Source organism: Oncorhynchus keta, unplaced genomic scaffold (assembly GCF_023373465.1).
Source record: "Oncorhynchus keta strain PuntledgeMale-10-30-2019 unplaced genomic scaffold, Oket_V2 Un_scaffold_3531_pilon_pilon, whole genome shotgun sequence".
Taxonomy (NCBI): domain Eukaryota; kingdom Metazoa; phylum Chordata; class Actinopteri; order Salmoniformes; family Salmonidae; genus Oncorhynchus; species Oncorhynchus keta.
In genome coordinates, this window is record NW_026290920.1 from 741170 (window position 1) to 753974 (window position 12805).

General features: G+C 41.1%; 1 protein-coding gene across 3 annotated transcripts in view; it reads right to left on the bottom strand.

The window, feature by feature from the left end:
• Positions 1 to 296: 296 nt before the first annotated feature.
• Positions 297 to 12805, bottom strand: part of LOC118377706 (aggrecan core protein-like) — a 37381-nt gene continuing 24872 nt past the window's right edge. For 2 of the 3 annotated variants that reach the window (XM_052515953.1, XM_052515951.1), the window contains 5 exons: positions 2982 to 3140; positions 2769 to 2851; positions 2334 to 2478; positions 1882 to 2064; positions 297 to 1537 (listed from right to left, as the gene is read on the bottom strand). In XM_052515953.1, coding sequence (XP_052371913.1) covers positions 1458 to 1537; positions 1882 to 2064; positions 2334 to 2478; positions 2769 to 2851; positions 2982 to 3140 — 650 coding nt within the window. In that variant the 3' untranslated portion in view covers positions 297 to 1457. The remainder of the gene's footprint in view (positions 1538 to 1881; positions 2065 to 2333; positions 2479 to 2768; positions 2852 to 2981; positions 3141 to 12805) is intronic. The other variant, XM_052515952.1, reaches the window with a different exon arrangement.

The following is a 12805-nucleotide window of genomic DNA, read 5'->3' on the forward strand; positions in this document are numbered from 1 at the left end:
TATTTTTCATAATTTCATAATTAATAAGCATTATTTTGAACAAATTTTTTCTATGTCAGACGGTTTTGTTATATTTCAGTTTTCTGTGATGTATATAAAGTGTAATATTGGGATTCAAACTCAACATTTAATACATTTCAACTATGACATGTTCTATGTGACATGGTACAGGTGTCTTATTTCTTTTAAGCCCATAACCATGTGTGTGAGGTGGATACTTTTGTTTCAAAGTAGATTTATGTGACTCTGATTTAGCCCACTGCAGTAAAAGGTGAAAGCGATCGTTCACCCCAAAATCAAAACTCGTCAGACATTTTTATTCATTGAAGCGTAAAATATTTCTCGGTTTGACACAACACCACTTTTGATGTATGAAGACATCTGACAATTATAGATATTGTTTTCCCCTTTAGCATCTACTATTTTAAAGATAGGTGAGAATTTGGTGACTCATAAATGCTTGTTTGGTAGATACATGCACAAGATCTCATCCCCTTTACTTCATCTTGCTACCGGACATTGCTAGGCTAACATTGCTATGCTAACATTGCTAGGCTAACATTGCTATGCTAACATTGCTAGGCTAACAGCGCTCAAAAGTAACTCAATAGACTTTTTCTATCAAATTCACAGTCCTTCATGGATTATTAGACCTATATGCATCTCCCATAGTGAGTGTATATTACGTAGGCACCTCCAGAATACAAACATACTTCTGACTGTCTAGTATCTCCTCATGGGTGAATTTCACCAAGCCTCTGCTTGGCTCATAGCAACGTGCCAAACCCCCACTAAATACCGGCTGGCCAGATTGGGTGTTTACCTCTGGGTGGTACAGTCTAACACACACTGTCTGGTTTGGCAAAGATCTAGAACAGACTAGAGTCTGATTGATGCACTGTCTATGAGTACATGCTCCGGGGTGAAGTTTTCCCTAGGTACAGAGTTAGGATCAGCTTCCCCTCCACCAACCCTAATCTTAACCATTTGTGGAGGAAAAGTAAAACTGACCCAAGATCAGTGTCTAGCGGAAACTTCACCCTACACCATGTCTCCCATAATCCAGTCTGGTTAGCGACATGGACAAAGTATTTTAGCAACAACTCACGCCTTATCAACGGCATCACAATCCACCAAAACCAACAATTATATTAATAATAATAATAAAACTCCAAACAATAAACAACTCTTATATATAATGAAAACATGTCATTATTTTGGGACAAGAATGACAAAAACATACAATTACATAATGGCTTAATTTATACTTTTTTTTAAATAGTCAGAGTGACAAACTGAAAAGACAATGTTACTGCTCAAAGTTGATTTGGTCTTATGTACAAGGTGGGTACTTCAAACATTCAAACCTCGTTAGTAAGTTAGAAAATGGCTTCTGTGTTCTGTAAATGTTCTTATAAAATAATTATCTTCAAGAGATCTCCCTTAATCTTCCCTGCTTAGTGACGTTTGCTGCTGGTTGATTCTCCTCGTCTTCTGATCGATCTGCGCTGTATTCTGTTACTGGGGGAGGGCACTGCTGTTGGCAAGAGAAACAAACATTACCTTCATAGATTCATACATTACCTCCAATGATTCATACATTACCTTCAATGATTCATACATTACCTCCAATGATTCATACATTACCTTCAATGATTCAAAAGTAATTTCATAGCATCAGACAAAATTACAATAATGCAAAGCTTCACTGAAAAATACAGTGACATTTTCATCAACCTACAAGGAACCTCGATTTCCACCTTTCTAACGATCATTTCAATAGCAGAGTTCTTAACGAGAATTGGAAGTGTGTCAATGTGGGACTAACCTACAGGTATGTTTATAGAGTGTTGAAAGAGTAAAAGAGTGTGCACTACTCACCGCCCAGGCATTCCACCTGTGGCTTCTCCCACTGTCCGTCTGCCATGCAGCGCACCACAGGCAGGTGGCGCTGTAGGAGGCCTGGGTTACACTGGTAGCGGATGATGGACCCCACCGTATACTGCTCCCGCCTGCTGCCAAACATCTTGGCATTCTCCACCTCTGGCGGTGCGCCACAGTAGACTGGGGAACAATGATCAGTAAATCAATCAATCGACAAATTAATCAATCCATCAAATTACAACTGATGATATTTATTGGTAGCAATTTATTTTGAAGGGTACCTGCCTAACGAGTTTATAAAACATGAATGAACACCAACACAGGTATAAGATAACCACACATAATGATGGCGAAGGTACAGTAAAATGAGTTTTTAAGAAAACATTTACCAGTGCCCATCCAGACTCTAGAACACAATTCTTGAACCCTAACCCCTGACCCATACGTACCTGGGCCAGTCTTGCAGGTGAAGGGCAGGTGGTAGTTGCAGGGAACGTCGTTCCATTGGCCGTTCTCGTGCCAGATCATCACCACACAGTCTTCTCCAGAGTTAAAGTAGTTATCCGGCTGGTTCGGCCGCCAGTTCTCAAATTGCTGAGGGGAGTAGAGAGCAACATTGGTAGGAAGTTACAAAGACCATTTATGTTTCGGTTGGTTTCTTGTTTTCAATGTAGAAAACTCAGAAATCAGGAGAGTAAGTAAGTAGTCTATGGCATGCAGATCAGAATATACAGGTACAGCATGAACAGTGGTAGGCAACATTTGGTGATCTGGTGGTCCCGGGAAAGGAAATGTTGGGAACCACTGGGGGAGAGCACTCTGAGTGGGGACTAAGTTCTGTGCTAACCCACTTTCTCTGTACTGCGTCTGTCTGCCTGACTCACCAGTGGTGTGCCATCTATCCAGCGGAAGTCATTCTCCACGGTCTTGTCATTGAGCCCAATCCACTGGTAGTCCTGGCCGTTGGCTAGAGGGGGGGGAAAGAGTGAAGGGATATTCTCTCTCTCTCTCTCTCTCTCTCTCTCTCTCTCTCTCTCTCTCTCTCTCTCTCTCTCTCTCTCTCTCTCTCTCTCTCTCTCACACAGGCCTTTACTCACAGTTGACGAAGTGCTGTTCCTCTGGGGTGATGATGCTGACCAGGTGAGCGCTGAGGTCTCGGCAGCGCTGCTCGGCCTGCAGCCAGGTCTCTCTCTCGGGGAAGTGCAGGTAACAGTTGCCCTGAAACTTAGTCCACCCCTCCTCACAATCCTGCTCGTCTGTGTCGTCAACAGCAGGGGGCGATAATGAGACAGAGGCTACCAGACCCCGGAGAAGCCCGGTTTATTACAGACACTCAAATACATTTACATTAGATAGGAGGGAATACTGATCAACACCACATATGACACCATAGAGGTTTTATGGAGGCTGTGTTTGTTCTAGAACTGCTGCCATTTTTCTATGCTCCATTATTAGTCCAACCATAATCATTGATTTCTTTCAGTCCAACCTATGGTGTGATAAATATTACTGCACATTGGTGAAAATACTGCATTTTCCAGGACCTATTAACTATCAACTTGATTCACTGCTTGAGAAGACTGGCAACACTTTCAGTTTCTGTAGTGAGTCTCTCCCAACAGTTAATGAGAGTTTCTGTAGTGAGTATCTCCCAACAGTTAATGAGAGTTTCTGTAGTGAGTCTCTCCCAACAGTTAATGAGAGTTTCTGTAGTGAGTCTCTCCCAACAGTTAATGAGAGTTTCTGTAGTGAGTCTCTCCCAACAGTTAATGAGAGTTTCTGTAGTGAGTCTCTCCCAACAGTTAATGAGAGTTTCTGTAGTGAGTCTCTCCCAACAGTTAATGAGAGTTTCTGTAGTGAGTATCTCCCAACAGTTAATGAGAGTTTCTGTAGTGAGTCTCTCCCAACAGTTAATGAGAGTTTCTGTAGTGAGTCTCTCCCAACAGTTAATGAGAGTTTCTGTAGTGAGTATCTCCCAACAGTTAATGAGAGTTTCTGTAGTGAGTATCTCCCAACAGTTAATGAGAGTTTCTGTAGTGAGTCTCTCCCAACAGTTAATGAGAGTTTCTGTAGTGAGTATCTCCCAACAGTTAATGAGAGTTTCTGTAGTGAGTCTCTCCCAACAGTTAATGAGAGTTTCTGTAGTGAGTCTCTCCCAACAGTTAATGAGAGTTTCTGTAGTGAGTATCTCCCAACAGTTAATGAGAGTTTCTGTAGTGAGTCTCTCCCAACAGTTAATGAGAGTTTCTGTAGTGAGTCTCTCCCAACAGTTAATGAGAGTTTCTGTAGTGAGTATCTCCCAACAGTTAATGAGAGTTTCTGTAGTGAGTCTCTCCCAACAGTTAATGAGAGTTTCTGTAGTGAGTCTCTCCCAACAGTTAATGAGAGTTTCTGTAGTGAGTATCTCCCAACAGTTAATGAGAGTTTCTGTAGTGAGTCTCTCCCAACAGTTAATGAGAGTTTCTGTAGTGAGTCTCTCCCAACAGTTAATGAGAGTTTCTGTAGTGAGTATCTCCCAACAGTTAATGAGAGTTTCTGTAGTGAGTCTCTCCCAACAGTTAATGAGAGTTACTGTAGTGAGTCTCTCCCAACAGTTAATGAGAGTTACTGTAGTGAGTCTCTCCCAACAGTTAATGAGAGTTACTGTAGTGAGTCTCTCCCAACAGTTAATGAGAGTTACTGTAGTGAGTCTCTCCCAACAGTTAATGAGAGTTTCTGTAGTGAGTCTCTCCCAACAGTTAATGAGAGTTTCTGTAGTGAGTCTCTCCCAACAGTTAATGAGAGTTTCTGTAGTGAGTCTCTCCCAACAGTTAATGAGAGTTTCTGTAGTGAGTCTCTCCCAACAGTTAATGAGAGTTTCTGTAGTGAGTCTCTCCCAACAGTTAATGAGAGTTTCTGTTAGTGAGTCTCTCCCAACAGTTAATGAGAGTTTCTGTGAGTCTCCCAACAGTTAATGAGAGTTTCTGTAGTGAGTCTCCCAACAGTTAATGAGAGTTTCTGTAGTGAGTCTCTCCCAACAGTTAATGAGAGTTTCTGTAGTGAGTCTCTCCCAACAGTTAATGAGAGTTTCTGTAGTGAGTCTCTCCCAACAGTTAATGAGAGTTTCTGTAGTGAGTATCTCCCAACAGTTAATGAGAGTTTCTGTAGTGAGTCTCTCCCAACAGTTAATGAGAGTTTCTGTAGTGAGTCTCTCCCAACAGTTAATGAGAGTTTCTGTAGTGAGTATCTCCCAACAGTTAATGAGAGTTTCTGTAGTGAGTCTCTCCCAACAGTTAATGAGAGTTTCTGTAGTGAGTCTCTCCCAACAGTTAATGAGAGTTTCTGTAGTGAGTCTCTCCCAACAGTTAATGAGAGTTTCTGTAGTGAGTATCTCCCAACAGTTAATGAGAGTTTCTGTAGTGAGTCTCTCCCAACAGTTAATGAGAGTTTCTGTAGTGAGTCTCTCCCAACAGTTAATGAGAGTTTCTGTAGTGAGTATCTCCCAACAGTTAATGAGAGTTTCTGTAGTGAGTCTCTCCCAACAGTTAATGAGAGTTACTGTAGTGAGTCTCTCCCAACAGTTAATGAGAGTTTCTGTAGTGAGTCTCTCCCAACAGTTAATGAGAGTTTCTGTAGTGAGTCAGTTAATGAGAGTTTCTCCCAACAGTTAATGAGAGTTTCTGTAGTGAGTATCTCCCAACAGTTAATGAGAGTTTGTAGTGAGTCTGTAGTGAGTCTCTCCCAACAGTTAATGAGAGTTTCTGTAGTGAGTCTCTCCCAACAGTTAATGAGAGTTTCTGTAGTGAGTATCTCCCAACAGTTAATGAGAGTTTCTGTAGTGAGTCTCTCCCAACAGTTAATGAGAGTTTCTGTAGTGAGTCTCTCCCAACAGTTAATGAGAGTTTCTGTAGTGAGTCTCTCCCAACAGTTAATGAGAGTTTCTGTAGTGAGTCTCTCCCAACAGTTAATGAGAGTTTCTGTAGTGAGTCTCTCCCAACAGTTAATGAGAGAGTGAGTTTCTGTTAATGAGAGTTTCTGTAGTGATCTCCCAACAGTTAATGAGAGTTTCTGTAGTGAGTCTCTCCCAACAGTTAATGAGAGTTACTGTAGTGAGTCTCTCCCAACAGTTAATGAGAGTTTCTGTAGTGAGTCTCTCCCAACAGTTAATGAGAGTTTCTGTAGTGAGTATCTCCCAACAGTTCATGAGAGTTTATGTAGTGAGTATCTCCCAACAGTTAATGAGAGTTACTGTAGTGAGTCTCTCCCAACAGTTAATGAGAGTTTCTGTAGTGAGTCTCTCCCAACAGTTAATGAGAGTTTCTGTAGTGAGTATCTCCCAACAGTTAATGAGAGTTTCTGTAGTGAGTATCTCCCAACAGTTAATGAGAGTTTCTGTAGTGAGTATCTCCCAACAGTTAATGAGAGTTTCTGTAGTGAGTCTCTCCCAACAGTTAATGAGAGTTTCTGTAGTGAGTCTCTCCCAACAGTTAATGAGAGTTTCTGTAGTGAGTATCTCCCAACAGTTAATGAGAGTTTCTGTAGTGAGTATCTCCCAACAGTTAATGAGAGTTTCTGTAGTGAGTCTCTCCCAACAGTTAATGAGAGTTTCTGTAGTGAGTCTCTCCCAACAGTTAATGAGAGTTTCTGTAGTGAGTCTCTCCCAACAGTTAATGAGAGTTTCTGTAGTGAGTATCTCCCAACAGTTAATGAGAGTTTCTGTAGTGAGTATCTCCCAACAGTTAATGAGAGTTTCTGTAGTGAGTCTCTCCCAACAGTTAATGAGAGTTTCTGTAGTGAGAGTGAGATCTCCCAACAGTTAATGAGAGTTTCTGTAGTGAGTATCTCCCAACAGTTAATGAGAGTTTCTGTAGTGAGTCTCTCCCAACAGTTAATGAGAGTTTCTGTAGTGAGTCTCTCCCAACAGTTAATGAGAGTTTCTGTAGTGAGTATCTCCCAACAGTTAATGAGAGTTTCTGTAGTGAGTATCTCCCAACAGTTAATGAGAGTTTCTGTAGTGAGTATCTCCCAACAGTTAATGAGAGTTTCTGTAGTGAGTCTCTCCCAACAGTTAATGAGAGTTTCTGTCTCTCCCAACAGTTAATGTTTCTGTAGTATCTCCCAACAGTTAATGAGAGTTTCTGTAGTGAGTCTCTCCCAACAGTTAATGAGAGTTTCTGTAGTGAGTATCTCCCAACAGTTAATGAGAGTTTCTGTAGTGAGTCTCTCCCAACAGTTAATGAGAGTTTCTGTAGTGAGTCTCTCCCAACAGTTAATGAGAGTTTCTGTAGTGAGTCTCTCCCAACAGTTAATGAGAGTTTCTGTAGTGAGTCTCTCCCAACAGTTAATGGGAGTTTCTGTAGTGAGTATCTCCCAACAGTTAATGAGAGTTTCTGTAGTGAGTATCTCCCAACAGTTAATGAGAGTTTCTGTAGTGAGTATCTCCCAACAGTTAATGAGAGTTTCTGTAGTGAGTCTCTCCCAACAGTTAATGAGAGTTTCTGTAGTGAGTCTCTCCCAACAGTTAATGAGAGTTTCTGTAGTGAGTATCTCCCAACAGTTAATGAGAGTTTCTGTAGTGAGTCTCTCCCAACAGTTAATGAGAGTTTCTGTAGTGAGTAATCTCCCAACAGTTAATGAGAGTTTCTGTAGTGAGTCTCTCCCAACAGTTAATGAGAGTTTCTGTAGTGAGTCTCTCCCAACAGTTAATGAGAGTTTCTGTAGTGAGTCTCTCCCAACAGTTAATGAGAGTTTCTGTAGTGAGTCTCTCCCAACAGTTAATGAGAGTTTCTGTAGTGAGTCTCTCCCAACAGTTAATGAGAGTTTCTGTAGTGAGTCTCTCCCAACAGTTAATGAGAGTTTCTGTAGTGAGTCTCTCCCAACAGTTAATGAGAGTTTCTGTAGTGAGTCTCTCCCAACAGTTAATGAGAGTTTCTGTAGTGAGTCTCTCCCAACAGTTAATGAGAGTTTCTGTAGTGAGTATCTCCCAACAGTTAATGAGAGTTTCTGTAGTGAGTATCTCCCAACAGTTAATGAGAGTTTCTGTAGTGAGTCTCTCCCAACAGTTAATGAGAGTTTCTGTAGTGAGTCTCTCCCAACAGTTAATGAGAGTTTCTGTAGTGAGTCTCTCCCAACAGTTAATGAGAGTTTCTGTAGTGAGTCTCTCCCAACAGTTAATGAGAGTTTCTGTAGTGAGTCTCTCCCAACAGTTAATGAGAGTTTCTGTAGTGAGTCTCTCCCAACAGTTAATGAGAGTTTCTGTAGTGAGTATCTCCCAACAGTTAATGAGAGTTTCTGTAGTGAGTCTCTCCCAACAGTTAATGAGAGTTTCTGTAGTGAGTCTCTCCCAACAGTTAATGAGAGTTTCTGTAGTGAGTATCTCCCAACAGTTAATGAGAGTTACTGTAGTGAGTCTCTCCCAACAGTTAATGAGAGTTTCTGTAGTGAGTCTCTCCCAACAGTTAATGAGAGTTTCTGTAGTGAGTATCTCCCAACAGTTAATGAGAGTTACTGTAGTGAGTCTCTCCCAACAGTTAATGAGAGTTTCTGTAGTGAGTCTCTCCCAACAGTTAATGAGAGTTTCTGTAGTGAGTATCTCCCAACAGTTAATGAGAGTTTCTGTAGTGAGTCTCTCCCAACAGTTAATGAGAGTTTCTGTAGTGAGTATCTCCCAACAGTTAATGAGAGTTTCTGTAGTGAGTATCTCCCAACAGTTAATGAGAGTTTCTGTAGTGAGTATCTCCCAACAGTTAATGAGAGTTTCTGTAGTGAGTATCTCCCAACAGTTAATGAGAGTTTCTGTCCCAACAGTTGAGTATCTCCCAACAGTTAATGAGAGTTTCTGTAGTGAGTATCTCCCAACAGTTAATGAGAGTTTCTGTAGTGAGTATCTCCCAACAGTTAATGAGAGTTTCTGTAGTGAGTATCTCCCAACAGTTAATGAGAGTTTCTGTAGTGAGTCTCTCCCAACAGTTAATGAGAGTTTCTGTAGTGAGTCTCTCCCAACAGTTAATGAGAGTTTCTGTAGTGAGTATCTCCCAACAGTTAATGAGAGTTTCTGTAGTGAGTCTCTCCCAACAGTTAATGAGAGTTTCTGTAGTGAGTATCTCCCAACAGTTAATGAGAGTTTCTGTAGTGAGTCTCTCCCAACAGTTAATGAGAGTTTCTGTAGTGAGTCTCTCCCAACAGTTAATGAGAGTTTCTGTAGTGAGTATCTCCCAACAGTTAATGAGAGTTTCTGTAGTGAGTATCTCCCAACAGTTAATGAGAGTTTCTGTAGTGAGTATCTCCCAACAGTTAATGAGAGTTTCTGTAGTGAGTATCTCCCAACAGTTAATGAGAGTTTCTGTAGTGAGTCTCTCCCAACAGTTAATGAGAGTTTCTGTAGTGAGTATCTCCCAACAGTTAATGAGAGTTTCTGTAGTGAGTATCTCCCAACAGTTAATGAGAGTTTCTGTAGTGAGTCTCTCCCAACAGTTAATGAGAGTTACTGTAGTGAGTCTCTCCCAACAGTTAATGGGAGTTTCTGTAGTGAGTATCTCCCAACAGTTAATGAGAGTTTCTGTAGTGAGTATCTCCCAACAGTTAATGAGAGTTTTTCTCCCAACAGTTAATGAGAGTGAGTATCTCCCAACAGTTAATGAGAGTTTCTGTAGTGAGTCTCTCCCAACAGTTAATGAGAGTTTCTGTAGTGAGTCTCTCCCAACAGTTAATGAGAGTTTCTGTAGTGAGTCTCTCCCAACAGTTAATGAGAGTTTCTGTAGTGAGTATCTCCCAACAGTTAATGAGAGTTTCTGTAGTGAGTCTCTCCCAACAGTTAATGAGAGTTTCTGTAGTGAGTCTCTCCCAACAGTTAATGAGAGTTTCTGTAGTGAGTATCTCCCAACAGTTAATGAGAGTTTCTGTAGTGAGTATCTCCCAACAGTTAATGAGAGTTTCTGTAGTGAGTATCTCCCAACAGTTAATGAGAGTTTCTGTAGTGAGTCTCTCCCAACAGTTAATGAGAGTTTCTGTAGTGAGTCTCTCCCAACAGTTAATGAGAGTTTCTGTAGTGAGTATCTCCCAACAGTTAATGAGAGTTTCTGTAGTGAGTCTCTCCCAACAGTTAATGAGAGTTTCTGTAGTGAGTATCTCCCAACAGTTAATGAGAGTTTCTGTAGTGAGTATCTCCCAACAGTTAATGAGAGTTTCTGTAGTGAGTCTCTCCCAACAGTTAATGAGAGTTTCTGTAGTGAGTATCTCCCAACAGTTAATGAGAGTTTCTGTCCCAACAGTGAGTGAGTCTCCCAACAGTTAATGAGAGTTTCTAGTGAGTAGTGAGTCTCTCCCAACAGTTAATGAGAGTTTCTGTAGTGAGTCTCTCCCAACAGTTAATGAGAGTTTCTGTAGTGAGTCTCTCCCAACAGTTAATGAGAGTTTCTGTAGTGAGTCTCTCCCAACAGTTAATGAGAGTTTCTGTAGTGAGTCTCTCCCAACAGTTAATGAGAGTTTCTGTAGTGAGTATCTCCCAACAGTTAATGAGAGTTTCTGTAGTGAGTCTCTCCCAACAGTTAATGAGAGTTTCTGTAGTGAGTCTCTCCCAACAGTTAATGAGAGTTTCTGAGTTTCTGTAGTGAGTATCTCCCAACAGTTAATGAGAGTTTCTGTAGTGAGTCTCTCCCAACAGTTAATGAGAGTTTCTGTAGTGAGTCTCTCCCAACAGTTAATGAGAGTTTCTGTAGTGAGTCTCTCCCAACAGTTAATGAGAGTTTCTGTAGTGAGTATCTCCCAACAGTTAATGAGAGTTTCTGTAGTGAGTTTCTGTAGTGAGTCTCTCCCAACAGTTAATGAGAGTTTCTGTAGTGAGTCTCTCCCAACAGTTAATGAGAGTTTCTGTAGTGAGTCTCTCCCAACAGTTAATGAGAGTTTCTGTAGTGAGTCTCTCCCAACAGTTAATGAGAGTTTCTGTAGTGAGTCTCTCCCAACAGTTAATGAGAGTTTCTGTAGTGAGTCTCTCCCAACAGTTAATAAGAGTTTCTGTAGTGAGTCTCTCCCAACAGTTAATGAGAGTTTCTGTAGTGAGTCTCTCCCAACAGTTAATGAGAGTTTCTGTAGTGAGTCTCTCCCAACAGTTAATGAGAGTTTCTCCCAACAGTTAATGAGAGTTTCTGAGTCTCTCCCAACAGTTAATGAGAGTTTCTGTAGTGAGTATCTCCCAACAGTTAATGAGAGTTTCTGTAGTGAGTCTCTCCCAACAGTTAATGAGAGTTTCTGTAGTGAGTCTCTCCCAACAGTTAATGAGAGTTTCTGTAGTGAGTCTCTCCCAACAGTTAATGAGAGTTTCTGTAGTGAGTCTCTCCCAACAGTTAATGAGAGTTTCTGTAGTGAGTCTCTCCCAACAGTTAATGAGAGTTTCTGTAGTGAGTCTCTCCCAACAGTTAATGAGAGTTTCTGTAGTGAGTCTCTCCCAATAGTTAATGAGAGTTACTGTAGTGAGTCTCTCCCAACAGTTAATGAGAGTTTCTGTAGTGAGTCTCTCCCAACAGTTAATGAGAGTTTCTGTAGTGAGTCTCTCCCAACAGTTAATGAGAGTTTCTGTAGTGTTAATGAGAGTAGTCTCCCAACAGTTAATGAGAGTTTCTGTAGTGAGTCTCTCCCAACAGTTAATGAGAGTTTCTGTAGTGAGTCTCTCCCAACAGTTAATGAGAGTTTCTGTAGTGAGTATCTCCCAACAGTTAATGAGAGTTTCTGTAGTGAGTCTCTCCCAACAGTTAATGAGAGTTTCTGTAGTGAGTCTCTCCCAACAGTTAATGAGAGTTTCTGTAGTGAGTCTCTCCCAACAGTTAATGAGAGTTTCTGTAGTGAGTATCTCCCAACAGTTAATGAGAGTTTCTGTAGTGAGTCTCTCCCAACAGTTAATGAGAGTTTCTGTAGTGAGTCTCTCCCAACAGTTAATGAGAGTTTCTGTAGTGAGTCTCTCCCAACAGTTAATGAGAGTTTCTGTAGTGAGTCTCTCCCAACAGTTAATGAGAGTTTCTGTAGTGAGTCTCTCCCAACAGTTAATGAGAGTTTCTGTAGTGAGTCTCTCCCAACAGTTAATGAGAGTTTCTGTCTCTCCCAACAGTTAATGAGTCTCTCCCAACAGTTAATGAGAGTTTCTGTAGTGAGTCTCTCCCAACAGTTAATGAGAGTTTCTGTAGTGAGTCTCTCCCAACAGTTAATGAGAGTTTCTGTAGTGAGTCTCTCCCAACAGTTAATGAGAGTTTCTGTAGTGAGTCTCTCCCAACAGTTAATGAGAGTTTCTGTAGTGAGTCTCTCCCAACAGTTAATGAGAGTTTCTGTAGTGAGTCTCTCCCAACAGTTAATGAGAGTTTCTGTAGTGAGTCTCTCCCAACAGTTAATGAGAGTTTCTGTAGTGAGTCTCTCCCAACAGTTAATGAGAGTTTCTGTGAGTCTCTCCCAACAGTGAGTTTCTCTCCCAACAGTTAATGAGAGTTTCTGTAGTGAGTCTCTCCCAATAGTTAATGAGAGTTACTGTAGTGAGTCTCTCCCAACAGTTAATGAGAGTTTCTGTAGTGAGTCTCTCCCAATAGTTAATGAGAGTTACTGTAGTGAGTCTCTCCCAACAGTTAATGAGAGTTTCTGTAGTGAGTCTCTCCCAACAGTTAATGAGAGTTTCTGTAGTGAGTCTCTCCCAACAGTTAATGAGAGTTTCTGTAGTGAGTCTCTCCCAACAGTTAATGAGAGTTGCGGTAGGGAAATGTACTCTGTATACTTGCTTACAGAACATGGTGAATACCTTCTTCCCCTTCACTGTAATGTTCAAGGCTTCATTCATTCCTTCACCACACCTACATGACTAAACAATTTCACAAAATGGCTACTTCAGCTACTTCCGTACACCTGCTTGCTAGGAGCAGCAATAGAACTACACACTAAGAAAAGAAGGTTCCTCAAGGGTTCTTTG